General features: G+C 32.1%; 2 protein-coding genes across 2 annotated transcripts; one reads left to right on the plus strand and one right to left on the minus strand.

The window, feature by feature from the left end:
* Positions 1 to 968: 968 nt before the first annotated feature.
* On the minus strand, positions 969 to 5,170 carry LOC108335837 (CBS domain-containing protein CBSX1, chloroplastic). Its single transcript, XM_017572013.2, has 8 exons — positions 4,690 to 5,170; positions 4,042 to 4,129; positions 3,854 to 3,918; positions 2,991 to 3,039; positions 2,753 to 2,805; positions 1,469 to 1,584; positions 1,318 to 1,375; positions 969 to 1,236 (listed from the first exon to the last, which is right to left on the minus strand). The coding sequence occupies exons 1-8, from the start codon at positions 4,864 to 4,866 to the stop codon at positions 1,162 to 1,164; spliced, it is 681 nt and encodes a 226-aa protein (XP_017427502.2). The 5' UTR covers positions 4,867 to 5,170; the 3' UTR covers positions 969 to 1,161.
* A 12,570-nt stretch (positions 5,171 to 17,740) lies between these two features.
* Positions 17,741 to 21,074, plus strand: LOC108335983 (AP2-like ethylene-responsive transcription factor TOE3). Its single transcript, XM_017572240.2, has 11 exons — positions 17,741 to 17,909; positions 18,050 to 18,607; positions 18,702 to 18,727; positions 18,899 to 18,929; positions 19,082 to 19,169; positions 19,317 to 19,462; positions 19,578 to 19,622; positions 19,756 to 19,844; positions 19,962 to 20,125; positions 20,245 to 20,457; positions 20,593 to 21,074. Exons 2-11 carry the CDS (start codon positions 18,105 to 18,107, stop codon positions 20,749 to 20,751), a joined length of 1,464 nt encoding a protein of 487 aa, XP_017427729.1. The 5' UTR covers positions 17,741 to 17,909; positions 18,050 to 18,104; the 3' UTR covers positions 20,752 to 21,074.
* The last annotated feature ends 1,354 nt before the right edge of the window (positions 21,075 to 22,428 follow it).

The following is a 22,428-nucleotide window of genomic DNA, read 5'->3' on the forward strand; positions in this document are numbered from 1 at the left end:
TTGAGTTAGGTATTTTTCTGGTTCTACACTGTTTCCTGATTATTGAGTTGTGAATGGGGAAATGGAATGGGCCACTGCCAAGGGAAAACGTTGTGGCCACTGCTCTGTTTTGACAACGATGGATGATGGGGTCGGTTAATCGGTTTTGTCGTCTAAGATTTTTTATTTTTTTCTCCTAATTCTAGTCAAATCTCGGACAACAATTGTATCGAAAAAACATATATATAAACGAGAAACAAAGCAGAAATTAAGAGAAAGACATGTCTCCATGTGAACGCAAAATTACAGCTCCTCTCCATTGTTTAACAAATATCTTTGTGGAGGATTTCTGATTTGAGTCTGAGCTGTACCCCATATTTGATTCGCTAGGATCTATGGGGCCTTTAAGTTGTAGTCGAAGATGAGTCCATGATTAGCGGAGAATTAGAGGCCTTTCTTTTACCTTATTTAAGGATTTTATAGCTGTGGTACTGTGGATTACATCGTGCTTGACGCAAGTGATCTATTAGTTAATTTAAGATAAAGTTAATCTCTCGTATTAAAGATATACGGTTCGTCAGTGAGGGATGAAAAGTTTGACAAGGTAAAAGACAAATGTAGAGTTGTATGAACGAAGACCACAGTAATGTGGCCAAATTGACCAACGAAGTCGTCATTTATTTTTCACATATTATAAAAACGAAGAAATAATGTGATTTTATAAAATGGAGAAGCAGAAGACAGGTCCCAGGCTGTTATTGTCAACTATTCTGATGAGCATGACCTTTTATTGCCAACTGTTCTGATCAACATCTAGTCATGAGTTTTATTACAGTGACGGACCAAGACCAGTCATCGCTTCAGCTCAACTACTAACAGACGTGGTAAGTATGGCGGTAGATTAATGCCGGTTGAAAATCGTATGCCAATTTACAACATTTTCAACATCATTATCACCAAGGCGGCCAATATAAATTACAATGAGATCATTAAGAATAATAATTGCCCTTTTGAAATATTGCCAATGATAAACATCTCTGTAAATAGCAAAACAATAACATATACATGCCTAAGCCAAAATTTTAATTTTAATTTTAATTTAAGCGAAGCTTCTGTATACACTTCAATCCAACTACTGCATGAAATCCAGCAACAAATTATGGAATGACCATCTAAATCCTATCATGCTTTATTCTGGTTTGCTCGTTTCACTAGCAGTGCGGCTCTTACAACATTTCCTCTCGTGATAATCCCGACCTTCAGATATTAATAATGACCGTTTAAAAACACTGAAGTTAAAACAAACACAGATATAACAAGATTGGACGACTATCTTACCAGTCTACCCTCAGCATCTACAACAGGAAGGCGTCGAAATTTGGTTTCTAGCAACAACCTAAAGATGGAAATTTAAAAAGGTCATCTTTTTTTATTTGCGGCTTAAAATATACTAAAAAACAAAGTTAAACAGGGAAAAACATGGAAGAACCTCGCAGCATCCTCAAGATTCGTGGTCTCACGAACGACCATAGGGGCAGTGGTCATCAATTCACCAATCAATTTTCCGTTGGTCTTACTGAGCAGCTTTTGAATCTCGTTAAAAGTCTGCAAGAGCTCATAATATCAGCAAAAATGGTGCTCTATTTAACTAGACCATCGCTAAATAGAATTAACTAGTAGCAATTGAGATGCAACACGCAATGCAACCCGTCGACTTCAAATCCAATCATTACCATATATGAAACATGACCAGTCAAAAGGGAAAGGCTTTGTCCGTATTCGACATATGACTCTTCGAAATACCCATGGGCGTATTAGACTCTGCAGTGTCACTTAGTTGTCTATATGGGATATTTCACATGATTACCACGCAAACATTTCGTGTAGGTTGAGACTGCTTCAAATTAATAACGTAACTGAGGGAAAAAAGGGGATCAACAGACATGCTTAGAGAAGTATGTCTTTGGATAATTAATACCATATCTTAACAAGCAGCACCATGCTTAATAAGACGAGCTATTATAGATTTTGAAGGCAGTGTTATCAAATTATGAATTGTCAAGCTATTTATAATAATGAAATTACAAATCATATTAAATAGTAAGTTCAAAGACAAGTTCAAAAATAGCTTGAGGCATATTTAAACAACGTATAGGAATTGAAAAAACGTTTATAACTTCTAACTAGGAACTGACTAAACCATTCAACTGAGTTCCAAGAAACAGAATCGTATGTTATTTCATAATTCAGAACAAAAAACTGAATCAGGAGCACATAAAGTGATCGACATATTGTGTGAAGCCTCAATTTTAGATGGATGAACACAAGACAATTGAATAGCTAATTAAGAAGCATAGAGGGAGTAGAGTGTCTGTCTGTGCAAAGACCCTGTAACAGAAGAAGAATGAAAACAAAGCAACAAAGGGGGAAGCCAATAGTGTTTTTCTATTTATTTTATTTAAAGATGTCAGTTTATCTGGCTTTTCAGTTTACTTGATGAAATTGGTGAAAGAATAAATATTAAAAAAAATGAATTGTAGAATTTTCTATAAGAAATCGTTGGTATTCTGGTAGAAATGTCCAGTTATACTTTGTGGTTTTGCTTTTTCAGTCCCGACCAACCTAGCTCCCTAAAGGTCTGATTACCAAAATATCAGCTTAGTAAATTGAGCTTATTTGGTAATTTTAAGTATTAACACCATGAAAACGACACAATACTAAAATACGACCTGTGAAGATGAATTAACTATAACAGAAAGAAGCAAGAACATACTTTCCAAGAACTATCAACTTCTGGAAACATGCTGTTATCCTTTAGCCCGTGACCTGAAATCAGCATAACACTTAATCTGAGCAATAGGGTTTGGGGATGGAAGCGCATAAAAAAGTCATAAAAATATTTTTTTGTTGCCCTGTGACATGAGAGTGCTGATAAGTTTTGAACGCGGTGAAAATCACACTAACAACCAATGATAAAGGAGATGTTTATTTCTAAAAAAATAATAATTTACCTGATATAGAGTCCAGTGCTAACAAGTCATAATCTGAAACAACACCAACCTGCAGGGTATAAATAAATCTTTAGAATAATTTCTGTGAAAATTAGTCCAGCAACGTTCTGCTAAGTTAAAGTCATATGCAAATTTCATTATACAAATGAAGAACTGAAGTAATAAACTATGAGCAATTACAGATACATTCTGTAAGGTTGTCGCCATCAGATGCAGTTGTTAGAGGGATAACCGGCATTCAACTAGACTTGCTGAATGCATAGAGTTTTAAATAGTTACAATAGTCAAAAGGGAAAAAATGTTCGTGGAGAATCTTCGGATTCATCATTAAATGAATAAATCAGCATCAACTGGATTTTAGCCAGAGACGCTGCCAATAACAAAGTTTTATCTATATTCACATTAGAAAGGTTTTTAAAATGATATTTTCATAATCAAATCAAAATTAACCAGTCTTGAGAATTTCTTTGTTAAAACTGCAAAGGCACATACTGGCATATTTTATAGAGCAATGGTTTCAAAAAGAGAAAAAAAAACAAAGTAATTCTCAAGGCTGTCTGGTGTAGGCGCCCACATCAAACTTATATCACCTAACCCTTATGTGTGTGGAGAGGTAATTTCTCTGACTTGAAACTGTAACCACTTGATCTCAACATTTTACCTTAGCAGTATGTCAAGGTTGTGTGTGTAAATCATAACCTTATTTCTCTCATGATATGACAGTCAAACAGTGTATTTTGAAAAAAATAAGATAAAATGAAAATGGAAAATTGCAAAGATTTTAGTAATAAATATGGTAGAGACTTATTAAACATATAAACCAAGTAAAAGAGAAAAAACGAAAACGGCTACAAAAAACTCACCAGTTTCCAGTTATCATCTATCACAGGAAAACCAGTTATCCTTTTCTCAACAAGAATATCCAAAGCTGTTGCAAAATAACACTTTTAGAAATTAAAATATAAAACCCCCATTCCTTTCACAACAAATAAAAAAAAAATGGAAAACACTTATGCCATGAAATAAAACATGAAACGACGATGAAATATACCTTCGTCGACAGAAGTTGTGGGTTTCACCACATGTAAATCCTCTTTCCTTGTCATAAAGTCACCAACAGTGTACAGTCCACTTCTTGGCTGCATGTAATGTCCAAAAACACATGCCATGTGAAAAGTGGTCTCTATATTTATATGAATTGGTACATCATACATGGTGAATCACTAGAATGGCTCAGGCCAAAAACGAAAAAAAAAAGTTGTTCATGATTTTGCCATGTATAAAGAGACTAATCCACTGACAGTTCATACTAAAGCATGAAGCTAGGTTCAAAATACTTACATCACTGCACCGTCGAAGAAGGTACCTCTTAAGAATTAAAAATAGCTACACGCGCCCTAACTGCATACTACAAGCTATAACGCTATAACACAATAAAAAGAAAAGAAAAAACATATAGAATTAAAAACCCCGCGAAATGAAATTCACAGTGTCTTAACCAAAATCCGCGCAACTACAGCAAGTGAGCGTAACGGAAATGAATTAAATCTGTCAACAATAATCTAAAATATTAATATATTTCCAATCCTAACGGTGCCGTAGCTAATAGAGAAAATTCGGTACCGAGGTAAGAACATGCTTTGCTCAATTTGCAAACAGGGATGGAATTGAGGAGAAGAATAAGAATAAGAAGAGATACCGAGACTGAATTAGCGGTGAGGGTGTTGGCGGCGAGAAGCGGCGGGGGACGGAAGCTCCGGAGAGGGGAAGAGCGGGGGAAAGCGGCGGCGGTGAGAGGCTGGTAGAGAGGACGGTGAGCGGCGGAGGAAAGCGGAGGAAGAGTATGGAGATGGGAGTGGAAGAGAAGCGAGTCCATTTGTTGGGAGTTTGCTTGGACTCGATTCGGAATTGAGAGGCTTTGTTTGTTTGTTTTGGGGGTTCAGACTTCTCACTCTAATCCGCAGATATCAAACACACAAAATCCACCGTCAATTTCTTTTCTCTCCCCTCCATCGCCTACCAATATAATTCTAAAAATATCTTTAAATATCCCTACAAATTTTGGCCTGGTTTGCTGCTGTCGTCAAAATATCAGTTATTCGTAATTCCTTCTTCCTTAAGATGTTCGCCACCACCAGATTAAAACTCTTCCATTTTCACGTGTTTCATTCTTCTTCGATCAACTCTGTCTCAATATTTTCTACGAAATTTTTCATTCAAACATTTAATTTTATCATACGGTTCTTGCTTAAGATTGTGAAAGCATGTATGTCATTTAAACTACAAAAAAACGCATATCAAAACTTCTACCCAAGTTTTAAATTAATAATAAGATAGGTTCCGTGAGTGAGATGTGCAGTAACACCTATTTTTCAAGCTCTAGTTTTGTTTTTTAGTCATACTTATTTATAATAACTACATATATATATTTTAATTTTCTCAAAAAATATCCTTGAATTTTAAAAATTAATTATTCACTCTGTATAATGCCACGAGCTTTCTTCGTTCTGCTGTTAGTGAGAATATTCGACCCACCCTTATTTTCGATTAAAATTTCCGAAAATCTATATTTCCATGATGGGATGTAGGAAGAAACAGCCATATTCGATACTAGTTTCAAACCTCGAATTTCAAAAGCACGATACATCTCCACTTAAAGTTACGAACTAAGCACAATGTACGGTCTTTCTTCTTCTCGAACCCATTTTTCTTCCTACACCCCATAAAAAGTTGAAATTTTTATATTTTCCGTATTCACTGTTCCGGAATATATTTTCGGATTAAAGGAAATTTTTTCAAAACAGTCAATCTAGAAAGTATGTATGAAAAAATGTATTTTGGACTTTCTGGATATCATTTATAAATCCTAAATATATTTTGAAACATTCAATACCAATACAAAAGAAATGACTTTTTTTAACAAGTGTTTCAGAATGTATTTTCAAATTCAAAAATGATTTCTAAAATATTCTTTCCAGAAATTCGATTTTTTATTCTAGATTGCATTTTTGAGTTTGGAATATATTTTTGAATGTGAAAATACATAACTTGGGTTTTCTTTATCTAATTTTAATTTATAACCTTTTTTTTATTCATTTGGAGAAGCTGTTGGAGTACGTGGAAGAAGTAAAGGAGGGAATAGGAAAGATATACAGGAAAGTGAAGATGGTGGATGGGGAGGGTAAAGAGAAAGAGAAGGTAGGCTAGGCTTTTTACTTTTGACTGAGGGTAGAAGGGAAACTTTCAAATTTAGAGAGGTGTAGGAAGAAATAAATGGAAGTGCAGCAAGTAGCAGTCCACACAAGAAGCCCGATTTATGTGTAGTTTTTGTTTTTGTTAAAAATCAAGTGTGGTCTATTTAGGCAATATGTAACATCAAAAGTTTGGTTTTCTGAAATCCATATTTATTTAGAAAACAAATATTTTATTTTATATTATTATAAATCTTGAGAGTGGAATTATTGAAGAAAAAAATAGCTGCTCCAGGGTTTTGGAGTGGAAATTTTGAATTATTAAAAAAAATACAATTCTACAAGACAAGACTTTAAGTGCAGATAAATTTTAGTAAGCTTAATTGCAGGAGTCCACATAACTGGAAAATTATTAGTTTAAATTTTAACCCTGAATTCTAGATTTATAAAATATATGTATGTTTGAAGCGAAATTCGTAAGGCCAACCAAATTCGTAAACGTCGAGGCGTTTAACAAATTACGAAAAATGTTGAAGTTCTTAAAAAAAATCGAAATACGTTGAAGGCCAAAACAACAGATACTGAATTTCGGAATCTGTTGAGGATCTTCAACTAATGTTAAACTTTGGAAATACTTTCTTGGAATTAGGTCTCAAAATATAAATTAAGTATTTTTCTTTCATAATGAAAATATATATTGGATTTTGAAAGAGATTGAAATGACAACATACAAACCAACAAATTCTCTAGAAGGATTGAAGTTGTATATTGAAAAACATCAAGGTCCATTTAACAAGAGAAGATATAATATACTAGTAGGGAGATTGATTAATGTATCTCTCATACATCATACCAAATTTAGCTTATGCTCTTAATGTGATGAGTAAATTCATGCACACTTCAAGTGAAAAACATATGTTTTGTTAAAAAATATTTTAAGGTACATAACAGTTGTTTATCATAAAGAAATTTTGTTCGATAAGAAATTAAACTACATTTTACTTATACAGATTGAAAAAGTGCTATTGTTAATAAAACAATATCAACGACTTCAAATAAACTAAACCAATTTAAAATTTGAAAAAGTGTTATTAATTTGGTCGTTAATTTTGTCATATAGACATGGAATTAAAATGAAATACTTTTCAATCACTAATTCGATGGTAAAATTTAAAATTTTGAAACAACCAATAACTAATACTTTTCAGTTGTAAAACTTTACAAAATGAATATAGTCTTAAATAAGTGTGCAACATTCAAAGTTATTATATAACTGAACATGAAACTAATGATTTTCTAGTCTACCATAGTTTATATAGTCTAATATGTCATATTTTCTTGTGGTAAGATAATTAAGTAGAACTTGTCATGAGATTTTTCGTATGAATATGCTACAAAATAAGTTTCATATCCTCATTTTATTAACAAATATATTCATTATGTTACTTATTATTTTACATCAAGTGTTTCACCTTTTCTTCAAATGTTCTCTCTTTTGACATTCTTTGTCATAAGATCAACATTCAACTTTTATATAGTCTTACACATTTCTTTTATTTGATGTACCAGTTTACCAGAAGAGTGAAAATTTACAGAACTAACAAACTTGTTTTAGTGTATCAAGTTTATTCACATTCCAATTTTTACTATCACCTCCAACCATACTAAAATATATTTTATTGTCATCAATGTAAATAACAGGAGGATTTCTTGAAGACAACACTAAACTTGTTATGATTTTTATATACTTTCAAACTATTAATTATTTAGAAAAATGTGTTTCACGATTCTCAAATAATTATTACAAAAATAAACATAGTTAATTATAAATTACATCAAACGTTAATACAAATTTCACCATCTTATTAATTTAATTAAATAATATTTTTTAAAATAAAAATTCATGCCATTTTGTTAGAAATCAACAATATTTAATGCCATTAGCGTGATAATGAAATTAAATATAAAAACATGTGAATAAAAAATTAAAGAAAAATCAACAATAATGATAAATACATATGTCGGAAAAATATTGTGTTTATAATTTTCTTCATATTTTATAAATTAAGATTAAAAAAATAAGAAAATAAAAAATTCATATAAGAAATTAAATAACAGTAAAAAAACAAACAATAATAATAATTATTACTATTATTAAATAAAAATAAAAGTAATATAATAATAATATTAAATCTGATCATAAAATATTTTTAAAGTGTAATTGTAATTATTATTGTTATCATATTATTACCATTGTTATGACCATTTATTATTTTCACCATTAAAATGTGAAGATGACAATAAGAATAATCAACCCAATAACAATTATAAAAGTTTTATGGTATTAATAACAAGTAATACTTTTGGAATAATCATAATACAATTTGCACCTTCTAGACTGTACCGTACGGTATTCAGGTACGGTCTCTTGCACAAAGTCAGGCCGAACACCCAGGCCAAACGTCCAGGCCGACCATCTAGGTCGACCTAATCACCCGACCGACCATTCCGGCCGACCAACTACCAGACCGACCGCATGGTTGGATTATAAACAGTAATAGCTCATTAAAGCTCCTAATGAAGATTAAGGCGTGATTGGGTCATCATTAGACCGACGAAGGGTAAAAGCCCATTACAACCAATATAAATAAGAATCTCAGGTATGATTTATGGGGGATTGCACATGTTGCATATTATGATTACTTGCATCTTTTATAACCGCTCGGTCATTTTACTGACTTGAGCGTCAGAGTGTCTTTCACAAGTATGCCCCCGTTCGGCTTGTAGAAGGAGGGAGAGCAAGTTATGTCCGACCAGGCCTCCACACCCATCCGCTTCAACGTTTGTCCAGCTCCCAACGGTTGCCCACTTGGAACAAAGCCCGTCTAGTCTACAACCTGAAGCGCTTTGAACAGTGTTCGTCCGTCCGGTCTTTAACATTTACACCGTCTTCAATACAATCAGGAGCGTTTTAGCAGAGTCCCACCAAACCCGACCGAAACATAGACCATTCAAGAAATTTCCTTTTACACTCTCCATGTTTTTCTTCTACACTCCCACAAATATTAAAATTTTCACTTTGTCATTTAGTATAAAGTCATTTTCGAATTTTTTTTTTCAATATGGAAACCTAGGCGATTATGTATTTCAAAACTTAGAAAAAGTATGTCAAATTACCGATGCAGAACATAACTTTGAAGTCGATTTCAACTTTTTAATAATATAATCTTGAAGTCAATCCTATATTTTAAATTACACATTCGAAATTTTTTTAGGTAGAAAATGAAAAAACATATAGATTTTAAATTTAATTTAACTCCACAAACAAAATTTACATGTAAGTAAAATTTGCTCCATTTATATATTTTAAACTAGTTTTATTTTTACTTGACAGGAGACTTCCAACGATATACTACAAATTTTTTAACTATACAAAATTAAAATATTAAAAATAAAATCTTAGCACTATATAATTTGAAAAAAAAAACTTTTATTCTCAATTTATATAGTCATGAGATTAGTATAGAATATATAATTAATAACATTCTTTTACTACACAAATTAATATTTTTAGAAATTTATTGTCACCATTTCGATCGATCGTTAATTAAAATTTAAAACATCGGGCAACCCATTTTATGTCTTTATGAAATACTTAATTTGATTGCAGAAAATAAACACTTTCTTTTAGCAATTGAGTTAAAAATGTATTACTAAGATAACAATATTTTCGTCATTAATTCGGTCGTCAAAAGAATATTTTGATTTTAATATATATAACCACAGATTTGATTACTAAAATTTAATTATTGTTATTATCAATCGTTATCTTAATCACTGTATAAATTGTTGACACTAAAAATTTATTCCATCAATGATTTGTGTCAAATACTATTAATGACTATTTTGATTACGTATTACAACCTGCTTATATTCCAACGATTTAGTCACTAAATAGCATATTTCTTATAACAAAGCACTCAAACTTGAACATTTTATTTCATCATAAAACTTAAAGTCAAAATAAAGAAGAAAAAAACCTTAACTCTTAAGAACCATTAAACTAGCCAATTCAATATATAGAAAGTTTTTTCTCTTAATTTACTGCAAAAGGTTTTCCTAACCTCCACGTTTGAATTTATAGCCACATATTCAAACCAAAGCAGAACAAAAATGTAAGTTCAATCAAATTAAGATGAGGAAATTCAAAGTTGATTAATGAATGATAAGATTCTTTTGCACAAAATCCTGATGACATAATTATGTCTGTTTACTGTAACTAAGAATTTATACCTCTTTAGTTGAATCCTCGCAAAACCGACCCAACCAACTTCGACTTATTAAAGTTAAGAAAGATACTTCTAAAACCATTTTAGCATTTATGTATATAATAAATGTGATGTGGATATATTAATACGTGTACATATCTTCTACCGAATTCTGAGCATGTCGTTTTAATGATTTAATTGTAGAGAAATAAATTTTTGATAACAACTATTATTTCAAAAAAAAAAAAAAAGCAAATCATTTAATATATGAACACGTGTTCAGTCAACAATTGGCCACATATGTATTATTCATATTTATAAATAAATCGCTTTTAGGATTAGACAAATCATTTTAGAATTAGACGATCAAATAATCAAAGTTTGATCAAAATAAGTAGATCAATGATAAAGATAATTAACTTTAAGATTGACTAACTAAAAAATAATGTGATTATCCACAATTAAACCATAACGAGATCGATGTTAATAAAAAATTCACTTTAAAATCTAAAATTTATAAATATAGGTTTAAAATAGATAATATGCATTTATTACATCATTAATACTTAATTACCAAATTTTAAGGTGAGTTTAACATTATATTGTCTTTTATACTTACTCTCTGACCGGTTTGAATGAGTGGTTATGAAAAGAGTTAAATTTTAATATAATTTTTGAATCTTACACAAATTACATTGATATTGAACTGTTTACCTTGACTATCCATTGTAAAACATAAAATATTTTTTTCATCCTTCTCTATTTACTACCTATACGTGTATGTTCCTAGCAGATAATTTTAAAGAAGTGGTTTTTGTGGTATATGAGGAGTTCAAATATATAGTGAATGTAGATGAGATTCACTAAAGTTGTGGTGATATATGAACCGGGTCCATATTGTGACTTTATTGTTGGAAGGAATGTGAAAAGGATGTTGCAAGTTGTGATGGTCTCTCATGAATCATCAAATCCTAAATTTTTGAATTGGGAAAAGTAAGAAGGCAGACATAGTAGCAAAGACATGGCAAAAGCGGATGATTATGATTTCATAGGATTCCCTGGTAGGTTAGTTGTCTTTCTAAAATTGTCGAATTACATAGTGGTTGCAAAGTTAATATTCCTATATATGGGAATTGCACGTGACCCATTAACCATACCACACACAAAGCTAAATATTCTCACTAGCTAATGTCACGGAAACAACAAGAACACTTTTCAATTGGAACATGTTCCTTTTGTGCTTTCTTCACCAAAACAAAAACTACTGATTTTTCTAAGACATATATGCTACCACAGACGACGCATTTTTCTCTTTTTGTTCACCGATTCCTTAAAACAGTGAAATATGTATTGATCCGAATGCATAAAATACTTAGTTTGAGCCGAATGCAAAGAATTATGACAAAGTTTCCCCTACTTATAGCTCACATTACTATTTTCGGGAATGAAATAGAGGCTAGATTTAGCTTAAAAGTCTTAAATCATTACTTAAATATGGTTTGTAACGTTTGCTTAACTTAAGGATTGGAAAATTGAAAAGTTAAACAAAAACACGCAAGAAATTTAAAAGAGGTTAGAAATTCTGAGTTGTGAATTTAATTTGGTTGGGTTCTCAGCATAAAACCTGAATATTGGAAGTTATAATTTGATAAATTATTTGTTCAATAAGTTTTGCCTCCTTAGAAAAGTAAGATCGTTTGAAGATGAAGATATTTGATATATTGGACAAACTATGTAAAAGAATGTAATTTCGAGAGAGTGTTAAACGAATTCACATGAAAGAATTTTTACTATGTTGTTATAGATATTGCACCTCAATTTATATATAAAAATATATTTATACAGTAAAAATTGAAGATTTTTTTTTCATTTATAAATCGAAATATAAAATTTAGTATTAGACTTTAGTTTAAAAAAAAAGAAAAAACAAACAAACTTACCCGTGATATATTTTTTATGGCTTCCCTGAACTTTGATCCTCATAGTATCACTAGAATTTGACTCTTAGATGTCGTGGATATCACACTTGATTTATGTAACTATGGTGATACAAAAGGTTCAACATCATTAACAACTACACAAGTTTTCCAACAAGGTGTCAATGTATGTCGAATATGCAGAACTCAACCAACCAAAAATTAAAAACACAAAAAAATAAAAAATCGAAACACCACTCACTAGCCACATTGAGCAGCAACAAGAATGAAGTTACTAAACATGTGGGCTTTTGTGGTAGAAAAGGAGGTCTTTGAGAACTCTTTTAACAACAGTGGCAGATACTAGTGAAGAAAGTTACAATAAAGGCTGTGACGTCTACGAAAGTGCAATGGGATTCATAAGAGGATTTCATGAAATGAAACGTTCAGTGACTATGGAGGATGTGCAATGGATTCACAGTGAAAAAATGAAAGAGAAAACTATAAAAATAAAGTCAATGTCTCTACAAGAAATTAACTCTCGACATACTTTAAGTTTTGGTTATTAGAAAAATCAAAGCATAAAAATTAATATAGTTTGGTTTTACTAATAAAAAAGTCTAAAAGTTTGTGTTTAGTGACAATTTTAAAATTTGATAAAATATGAAGTTTTTGTTATTTTTTAACCGAGACATAAAGATACTGTATGTTTCGGTTTTTCAATAACCAAAAAACTCAGAAGTTCACAAAAATTACAAATGTATGATGGTATTTTTATATATTTCGTTTGGTATAAAATCAAAAGCATATAAAGCTAATTCAAAAGCTAAATATGCAGCAATGAGGATACGATCTTAGAAGGGAAAGAGTGAAAGAAAGTTAGAGGCGATTGTATGTGATTTTTGAAATGGAGCAACATAAGTTAGGTGGGATACATAGGTGGAATGGTTAAGGATAATTAAGTTAGTGGGCCTGGGCTTGAATAATTAAAGGAAAGGAGTGAGAAAAAACAAAAGAGGGAGGCCCACTTGGTTGGCACTGTTTCCACTTGGGGAAAACAAGGTTTTCAACCTTAGCCTCGTCCCACTTCCATTATGGGAATGTTTAGCTTTTTGAAATTTTGCCCTCCACTCATTACGTTGGATTCGACTCGTCCGCTGAGATAGATCACAGATACAGATTCGACCAAAGAGAACACAGAATGCAACACTTTGATTTTTGGATGGATAAGCACCTTCCCAATTTTATGAGGTTGGACTTCTTGGGAATTTCGTCTCCAGTGCGATGTGACGTGGCCTTCTCTTTCTCCACTTGTTCATTTCTTTTAGTTAATGAAATCTCTATTATCACTGTCTACCACCCCCCACCACATAAAACACAACAACATTTCATTACTATTTCACATTAAACAACCCAACCACATATTATACACACAACCTTCTTCTTACAATCTTACAATCCAAATACATCACAGTTTATACTGTTGTTTCTTCTGCCATACGTAACACTTTGAATATGACTATATCTAATAAGTATTAAGATACAAAATAATAAAACTACAAGTAGGATGATATTTTTAGAACATTATTGTCTCGAGCTCTAGAATTTCAATTGAGATAATTTTAAAACGAGGTGAAAGTTCCCGTTTTAAACTTTTCATAATCACTTAATTTGGAAGAGTAAAACAAGAGAAATAACCACGACATAAATTTAAATAAAAGTGAGTTTCTAAACATAGGTAAAAGAAAAATATAAAGTAAATATAAAAAAATGGAAAGAAAGAATCACTCTTAAAGAAACTAAAAAAAATGATAGTTAACTGTAACTAAAATTGTAACAACTAAAAGTCACAAAAAAAAAGAGCATTCAATTATGCATTCTCTTCATCTTCTAAATACTTATGTTTAAATTTTTAATTAGACAATTATTATAACTTGAAATAAAATCAAACTAAAGTCATCTAGAAAATAATTTGATCAACTAATTTTATTAATGATTGGACATTATTTAAACAAATTAATAACTTAAAAAAAAGTGTTGTGTTAGTTGTTCTTTATTTGGGTCATGATGCAATTCACAACCTTAGTATTTTCTCTTTTAAAATTAGGTTTGTATCCAAATAATATGATAAACACGTGTTGAAAAATTTCCTTTGTTTTTTTTGTATCCCTTATCATAATTTTTCCAAAATTTTCAAAGTAAATCCTTGTCTTTGCTCATATTCATGTCCCATCATTAACACTAATTTACCTTTGTCTTAACAATCTTAACTGAACAAAAATTATTCTAGATCTCTTAAGCAACCACATGCAAGCCAAAAGTAATACTTATATAACAAATTTATTAAAATACCACAAAGTAAAAAATAATTTAAACTAAATTTGTTCCAAATTATGATTGGATAGGATTATAGACTTTAACAACATAATTTTTATAAACTATTTCGATGGAAATATAAAACCAGAAACCAAAAAAAATGTTTATGAAAAAAATTTAAAGAGGCCATCAATTTTACAAAATAAAAATAGTGTGACTCTTATCTATAAAATAATTAAATATCATATTTTAAAATCATTATTTCTATACTATAGTTATTTTATAAATTTAGAAAAAATTGTAAATATTAGTTAAAAAAAATAATGTTTCTTCTTATTTTCAATTTCAAGATATTGATGTGTTTGTTGTAAACCAAATACACCGGATAGTAAAATTGACAAAAATTACACTAAAATATGATTTATAATAAAACAGGCTGTTTTTTATATTTTATTTATCTTTTAAACTCTTTATTTTAATTTTGACAAGAGGATGAAACAGAATTATTTTTTTAGAGATTTAATAATATATTTAATTAACTGTTTTAAGTATTTATAAAGTTAAATATTTTTTATTTGTATTTTTATTTGAATAAGTACTTAAATTTTAAACATTTTACATTTTTTAATTCAGTCAATAAAGTTTGATTTTATAATCAATTAATATGACATACTATTATTTTATCTTTTTTATACTTTTTTATTAAATATTTAAAAAATTAACTAAATTTTTGTCATTAATTAAGATAATATGAATGTTTGATTTTACTTTCAAGATATAACCCTTCGAATTTCAAAAATAATAAAAATAAAATTTTAAAATCTTATTATCTTTCTAAAAGGTGACATGATTTTATTTTATAAATTACACTGTAAAACACAAATTAGCATATACACAGATAGGAAATATATATATTCGATAAAGATAATTAAAATTTAAAAATTCATTATTATTTGTATTTGAGTTTGTAATATTATACACAAAATTCTAAAATTAAATGGTGATTGAATAGTATACTATGAGTCAACTATTAATAATACAGTCAACTATTATTCAATCTTAAAATTTTGATAATCTTAAATAATAATCTTAAATAAGTGATAAAAACTGAAATAATATGATTAATTAGTTATAGTAGGTTGAATACGAAAGTGATTATCCAATTTGAAATTTATACGGAATAAATTTAAGGAAACAATATATTATTTTGAATGATTAACTTTTATAATTATTTATGATTTTTTTTAAAATAATAATATTAATTTGAACCTCAAATTGGTCTATCAATCTATACTGTAGTTGAGGATGTCAGACATTCGGAGAGCCACCCTCACTAACCTATGCTAAAATGCACGCGCTTGAGATTTTTTTTTTCTTTTCTGTTCTCCCCTATTTCCAATATAACTTCCTTCCAACCACATTTAATTTTAATAGAAAATAATAAGTCCTAACTAGTTATTTTAATTATTATTCTGTCTTGAATAGTATTTAAAATTCTAAACAAAATTTTAAATTTCAATGTTTATTAATTTAGTCTATATGAATTGATATAATTAGCTAACATTGAGACTCTAATTTACATGTGTGTTAGTTTTTTTATCCAAAATGTAATTATTTAAAAAACCTTGAGGTTATTTTTATTGGTTATCAGATTTTTTATTAGTTTCTCAATACAGTGACACTAACCAAAACTTCATGTAAATTATTAAAATTTTCACCGTTGGGCAAACTTTAATGATAAGTTAATGTAATTGATTTGATTTTTTATAAAAACAGTCATCTATTAAATTAATTATTTATTATTTTAGTATCTGGGGTATATTTGGATGCAGTATAAATAAAAGTATTTATTTCACATGATAATAATGAAATTCAACTATTTAAATTATTATATTTTTATAACTCAGTCTACTATTACCCTCCCAAAAATAACTTGAGTTGAATTTTACATCTTGAACAAAATTGAACTGAATTATTAATATTTTGTTAACTACTGTTTTAATAGTTTTTTTTTAACATTACCAATATGGACTTAGAGGCTCATGAAAGTAGACCTTATTGTGAAGCAATACTTAATATAGCTCTTAAATTAGATAAGGACAGATAGACATTAAATAAAAACTACAGGTGTGTATACTTAGATTAGGCCAAGATAATGTGATTAAGAATGAGTTAATTTCTACCTGGCTTAACAGGATTTGTCAAATTTTGCAAGTGTGTTTCAAGACAAACATACTCCCTGCAGTATAAACAATACAGTGGCACAAATCCTATTTTTCTTTTTTATGATAAAAATAATTATCATCATATTCAGTAACTTAACCTAATTTTATGATATCTGTAGATGGAAAAGAAATAAAAGAATATATATTAGTGAAGGTTGAGAGAAGACACGAAGGAAGAGGCGCGTAAAGAAGAAAATGGTGATGAGCTTTGTAAGGGTATTGGACCCTTGGTGAACCAAAGAGGCAAAGGTGGCCCTCTTCCCGTATTCTTGGATCGGACTTTTCTGGAAACACTTTCTTCTTACTTCTATTATTCTCATTTCACTATTTCACTTTTCTTATGCCAAACTCTCTCTCTCTCTTTTGTTCTGCTCACAAAACTCACATACATGACCATAATATTCTACCTTCTTTCCCAAAACACCCTCCCTCAAACCTCTATTTACTTTCCTCTTTTGATCCTCTGTGTCTTCCCACATGCTAAAACTTAGTCATAATCCTAAAAAGATAAAAAATGCGGAGCCATGGACCTTCCCCTCCTAACCTCATCATTAACAATTACAACCTAACAAAACCTATTTCTCAGTAATTATCTCTCTTTTCCACTCCTTCAGCTGTCTATTTCCATTACTGCCTATGTAATTTCCACCACACACATAGATTCCTTTTCGATTTTGTTAACGTGGGAAAGTAAGTTTTTAATAAAAGAGATTTTTTTTTGGTTTTCACGACTTGCATTTCATTAATCCCGTCAAAGGGGAAATAGACAACAGTACACTGGTTTTTTTTTATGAAAAAAAAAAAAACAGATTGTGGTTTTTAGTAATATAAAAGAGAGAGAGAGAGAGGAGAGGAGAGTGTGGAAAGCTTTCGGCTAAGCTTGCTGAAACTGGCCTCGTCTATGCTGTATTGGGCAGTTCGGGGAATACAAAGATCTTTGAAGGCCACCTTCTTTATTGCCTTTTTCCAACACCTACCTCTTTCTCTCTCACACTCGTCTTAGGTTTGATTTTTCTTCCTTCTCCCATACCCTTATTCCTTATCTCCATTATTTTATTCTCTACACGAAACCAACACCAAAACACACTCTGGGTTGGTTGGTTACTGTCTTTTTTTTTAACCTTTTCTTTTTTCTCTGCCTAGCTATATGTCTGCCTAACAAGAGCAACACAGACGCCATTCAAAGGAGACTTCAAGAATGTGGGATCTGAATGACTCTCCCGATCAGAGGAAGGACTATGAATCTGAAGGTTGCTCTTCGTTGGATGATGACAAAGGCAGGAGAGTGGGATATGTTTCAAATTCAAGCTCCTCTGCTGTGGTCCTCGACGATGGATTGGAAGAAGAAGACAGTGACAGGGGTGGAAGCAGAACATTGGAGAGAAAAAGTAGTAAAATATTCGGCTTTTCAGTTACACACAATGACAGTGACCACCCGCCCGTCACCCAGCAGTTTTTTTCGGTGGAGGATTCTGACCTTCCTGTCTCTGAAGCAGCCCCCACCGACTGCGGGGGAAGCTCCTTCCCTCGAGCTCACTGGGTAGGTGTAAAATTCCGTCAATCGGAAACTCTTGGCCCCGGAAAATCAGTGAAAATGTCGGAGCCTATAAAGAAAAGTCGGCGAGGACCACGGTCACGAAGCTCACAGTATCGCGGAGTTACCTTTTACAGAAGAACTGGTAGATGGGAGTCTCATATATGGTTGGTGCTGAGTAAATTTATTCAAAGAATTTCTAACAATTTCTCAACTGTGTGATATTGATTCCTTTGATTGTGGTTGTCCTTGATGGTGCAGGGATTGTGGAAAGCAAGTGTATTTGGGTGAGTATAGCCTCTGTGGTAGTTTTTGATGTACAATTTGTGCATATTTGGTTTTCTTTTCTTAATAATGTTTTGTTGTGGATCCGAATTGGGAGGCAGACAAGAGTGTATTGTGGGGGAAATTTTAAGGGATGACTGACGAGATAGTTTTGTCTGGGTAAAATTGTGTAGGTGGATTTGACACAGCACATGCAGCTGCTCGGTGAGCACTTGCTCCTTCTCTACCTATTGTTTACCCAGCTTTTAACATAACCTTTCTATACCTGGAACTCAATCCATGTAAAATTCCGTTTCTTAAAAATTCATACAAGGTTGAAATTAAAAAAGAAGCTTTTATTTATGTATTTGTTCCAGTGCTTATGATAGAGCGGCCATTAAGTTCCGGGGAGTGGAGGCAGATATCAATTTCAACATAGAAGACTACGAAGAAGACTTGAAGCAGGTGGGTCGTGGAAGAGATTCTGTGGAAAGTTATTTATCTTATCTCGATCAGTCGCGGGATTCCTTATCTCCTACACCTCTTATAGTACTATTTTGTCTGTCTTGGTTTGTTATGGTGAGTTGGCTAATTAATGTTATGTAATGATAGATGAACAATTTAACGAAAGAAGAGTTTGTGCACGTACTTCGCCGACAAAGCACTGGATTTCCGAGAGGAAGCTCCAAATATAGAGGCGTAACTTTGCACAAGTGTGGAAGATGGGAGGCTCGAATGGCCCAATTTTTGGGAAAAAAGTAGGACCTTATCTTCTATTATATTCTATAATTCTATAATATATTATTTTGTACATCATGTCATTCTTGTGTATGGCTTATTCATGCCGTGACAAAATTTGATTTGATTCCCCAGGTACGTTTATCTGGGTCTGTTTGACACCGAGATTGAAGCTGCAAGGTACCTATTTTGTTTACATGTCAATTTGATGTTTCTCGCTCCCAATTCCATGATTGCCCCACCTTGTAGAAAGTTGCCAAGTACATCGACACATGCTAGGGTTTTGAATTTGTTTTGCACATTTTGTAAATAGGGCATACGACAAAGCGGCAATTAAATGCAACGGCAAAGAGGCCGTCACCAATTTTGATCCCAGCATATATGATAATGAACTTAATTCTGGTAATCGAGGAATGAACTGCGGGTTTATGTAACTCACTAATGTTTCTGCTCGAAGTTTATGTATTTTATTATTCGCATCTACAATTCTCTTTAGCTAAATGGAATATTGGGTGGCAGATTCCTCAGGTGTAGCTGCTGATCACAATCTTGATTTGAGTTTGGGCAATTTGAGCTCTAGACGTGGCAATGGTCAAATATCGGGGAATCACTTCCCAAATTCTGCGTCCGATCAGCACCTGCCATCTGCATCTAATTGGCAGAATGGAGGAACAAAGCCTAAGGTTCGTGTAATATTTCATAAAATTCGTTCTTTACTGGTTGGTTCAATCTTAATTAGATTAATTTTCCGCTGAGTTGTACATTAATTACCCCTTTTGTCTCTTCGTTGTATTTGATTCAGCTTGTAAATATACTACCAAAACCATGTGATAGGAGCAACATGGAAACCTATGCAAGAGATTGGCTTGGGGAGAGTGAAACCTTGAGACTGCTAAACCAAACTCACCTTCAATCTCCAACGACTAAAGAAATGCATAGATATGGTCCGTATAGGTCACCAGCCGAGCCTCAACTGTCTCACAGTTTTGCAATTCTTCACCCACCAAATTTTCATGTGGGTGCCCCTTCATTAATTAATATCCTGGTTTTGGCTCATGCGTTCAATTTTAATGACAGAAGATGGTATTGGGCAAGCGCCTATTTATTATAACATCCAACTGAGTTTAATTTCTTTCCCCGGAACATGCAGGTTCCCAGCAGCAGCAGCAACGGAGGCCGTATTGGAAGCGATCTTTCGTTATCAATGTCTGATCAACAGCAATGGCAAGCCGGGCATCCACATTTGTTAGCAACTGCTGCAGCATCATCAGGATTCCCACCTCAGATTAGACCCTCCCTAAGTTGGTAGCAGAAAAATGGGTTCCACTCCCTCGAATGACCCTTCGAGATTATTTTTATACCCTGCCATTTTACATTGAAAAACAATCTCCCGTTGTTTTGTTTTCTGAGCATGTACAAGTGGATCCAGTTTAGATTATTGTTCATGTCATGTCCAACATCCCCTCCTTTAGGAAAGCCCATACATAACTGTAACTTTACTATTGGGGTGAAAGAAGGGATGAAAAAAAAGGGGAAAGCCAAATTGTGAACTCGTTGGTTTTTGTACAATAGGTCAGTCAAGCTAACCAGCAGACGAAATCTTGAATTAGATATTCTGGGCGCTGACTAAAATTTTCTGATCTTATATTGCTCTATGATTTCGTTTCTGCGCTATAGTATTTATGACACAGCACATATTCGTTTCTTAATTTGGGATGAATATCCAACACACACACATGGTTGTCAATTTGTTCCTTATTTCTGCTCGGATCGGTATTGGCCTCGAAAACTTTGCAAAGGAAAGATGATAGCTTGTGGATTCCTTAATAGGGTAGTGCAGGTTTTGTTTAGCTTGACATAAAACACCGAGACAGATTTTAGTTTCTTATTAGGCTATAGCTCGAAAGCATGGAAAATAGTAATCAATATTTTTTACTCCTATGCTAAGAGAGACAGTTATACAGAGTGGGTTATTTCGTGTCTTGGAAAAATCACCGGATAGTTATGAGTGGTCTCCATCAATGGTGTCCTTTGAGTCAGTTCTCTTGGCCAAAATCAGTCAGACAAGGCTATTATGACGAGAAGGACCTATCATTGTTCGTTTAAAGCTCGGAAAGGACAATGATGCATTGGGAGAGAGGGAGAGATAAGGAAGCTACCAAAAGGGTATAAATGGAGAAGGGGTTGGCTTGCTTGGGGGTTTAAGGCCTCTGTCAGTTTTAACTTTTACGAGAAAGAAAAATTGATGAGTGCTACGTACTAAGACCCATGTTAATTAACTGGGACCATTTATTTATGGGATGTAACTTTATGGGAACAGAGCAGAGGAGTAATTGGTTTGTGTAGAAAGTTAGGTTCAATGATTATAGACTTGTGAGTATGAGAGGGAACAGCATCTGAATGGCTAATGAACCAGAGACTCGATATTAGCATGATGCCAAGCCTCTGTCGTTCAGATCTTACATTTGTGTTGCTTAAAAAATTTCCCTTCTAAGTAGATGGATTTTCTTTAAATTATTTTCATAGTATCTACTTGCAATTTAAATAGAAAATAGTATGAAGCACAACAGATTTCATTTTTCGACGAACCAGATCCAAAACTTTGGTTCATGGTTGGTCGGAATAATAGTAGAATAATGTTGGAATAATCATACTTCCAACCCATTTGTTTTTGGGATGCTGTGCTGGTCGAGTAAATATGACTTAAAAAATGGGGAACGTGCGCTCTTGCGTCATCACGACCGTCATCCTAGATATTTTAGGAAAAGTGGGCCCAAATTCATGCCATACATAGGATTGAAATTACACGTGGAAGTTTTTTTTTTTGGGTAGAACATGTGAAGTTTTATATGCAGTTGGGTTTCTCACTTTCTCTAATTACTGTCAAAATATTAGGAAAAAAGCAAGAACATAAAACGAGGATGAACAACGTTTACGTGAGAGGAAAAAGAGCTACTTTTTCCAATGATACTTGCTATATTTCTGT

The sequence above is a fragment of the Vigna angularis genome, chromosome 10, assembly GCF_016808095.1.
Source record: "Vigna angularis cultivar LongXiaoDou No.4 chromosome 10, ASM1680809v1, whole genome shotgun sequence".
Classification (NCBI taxonomy): domain Eukaryota; kingdom Viridiplantae; phylum Streptophyta; class Magnoliopsida; order Fabales; family Fabaceae; genus Vigna; species Vigna angularis.

Excerpts from the sequence above, each read along its gene's own strand:
- LOC108335837 (XM_017572013.2), bottom strand. The coding sequence starts at position 4,866 with ATGGACTCGCTTCTCTTCCACTCCCATCTCCATACTCTTCCTCCGCTT. Across the intron at positions 3,919-4,041 it reads CACAACTTCTGTCGACGAAG|CTTTGGATATTCTTGTTGAG; the intron begins GTATATTTCATC and ends ATTTTGCAACAG. Across the intron at positions 2,806-2,990 it reads AGCACTGGACTCTATATCAG|GTCACGGGCTAAAGGATAAC; the intron begins GTAAATTATTAT and ends TGCTGATTTCAG.
- LOC108335983 (XM_017572240.2), top strand. The coding sequence starts at position 18,105 with ATGTGGGATCTGAATGACTCTCCCGATCAGAGGAAGGACTATGAATCT. Across the intron at positions 18,930-19,081 it reads ACAGCACATGCAGCTGCTCG|TGCTTATGATAGAGCGGCCA; the intron begins GTGAGCACTTGC and ends TATTTGTTCCAG. Across the intron at positions 19,845-19,961 it reads TGATAATGAACTTAATTCTG|ATTCCTCAGGTGTAGCTGCT; the intron begins GTAATCGAGGAA and ends ATTGGGTGGCAG.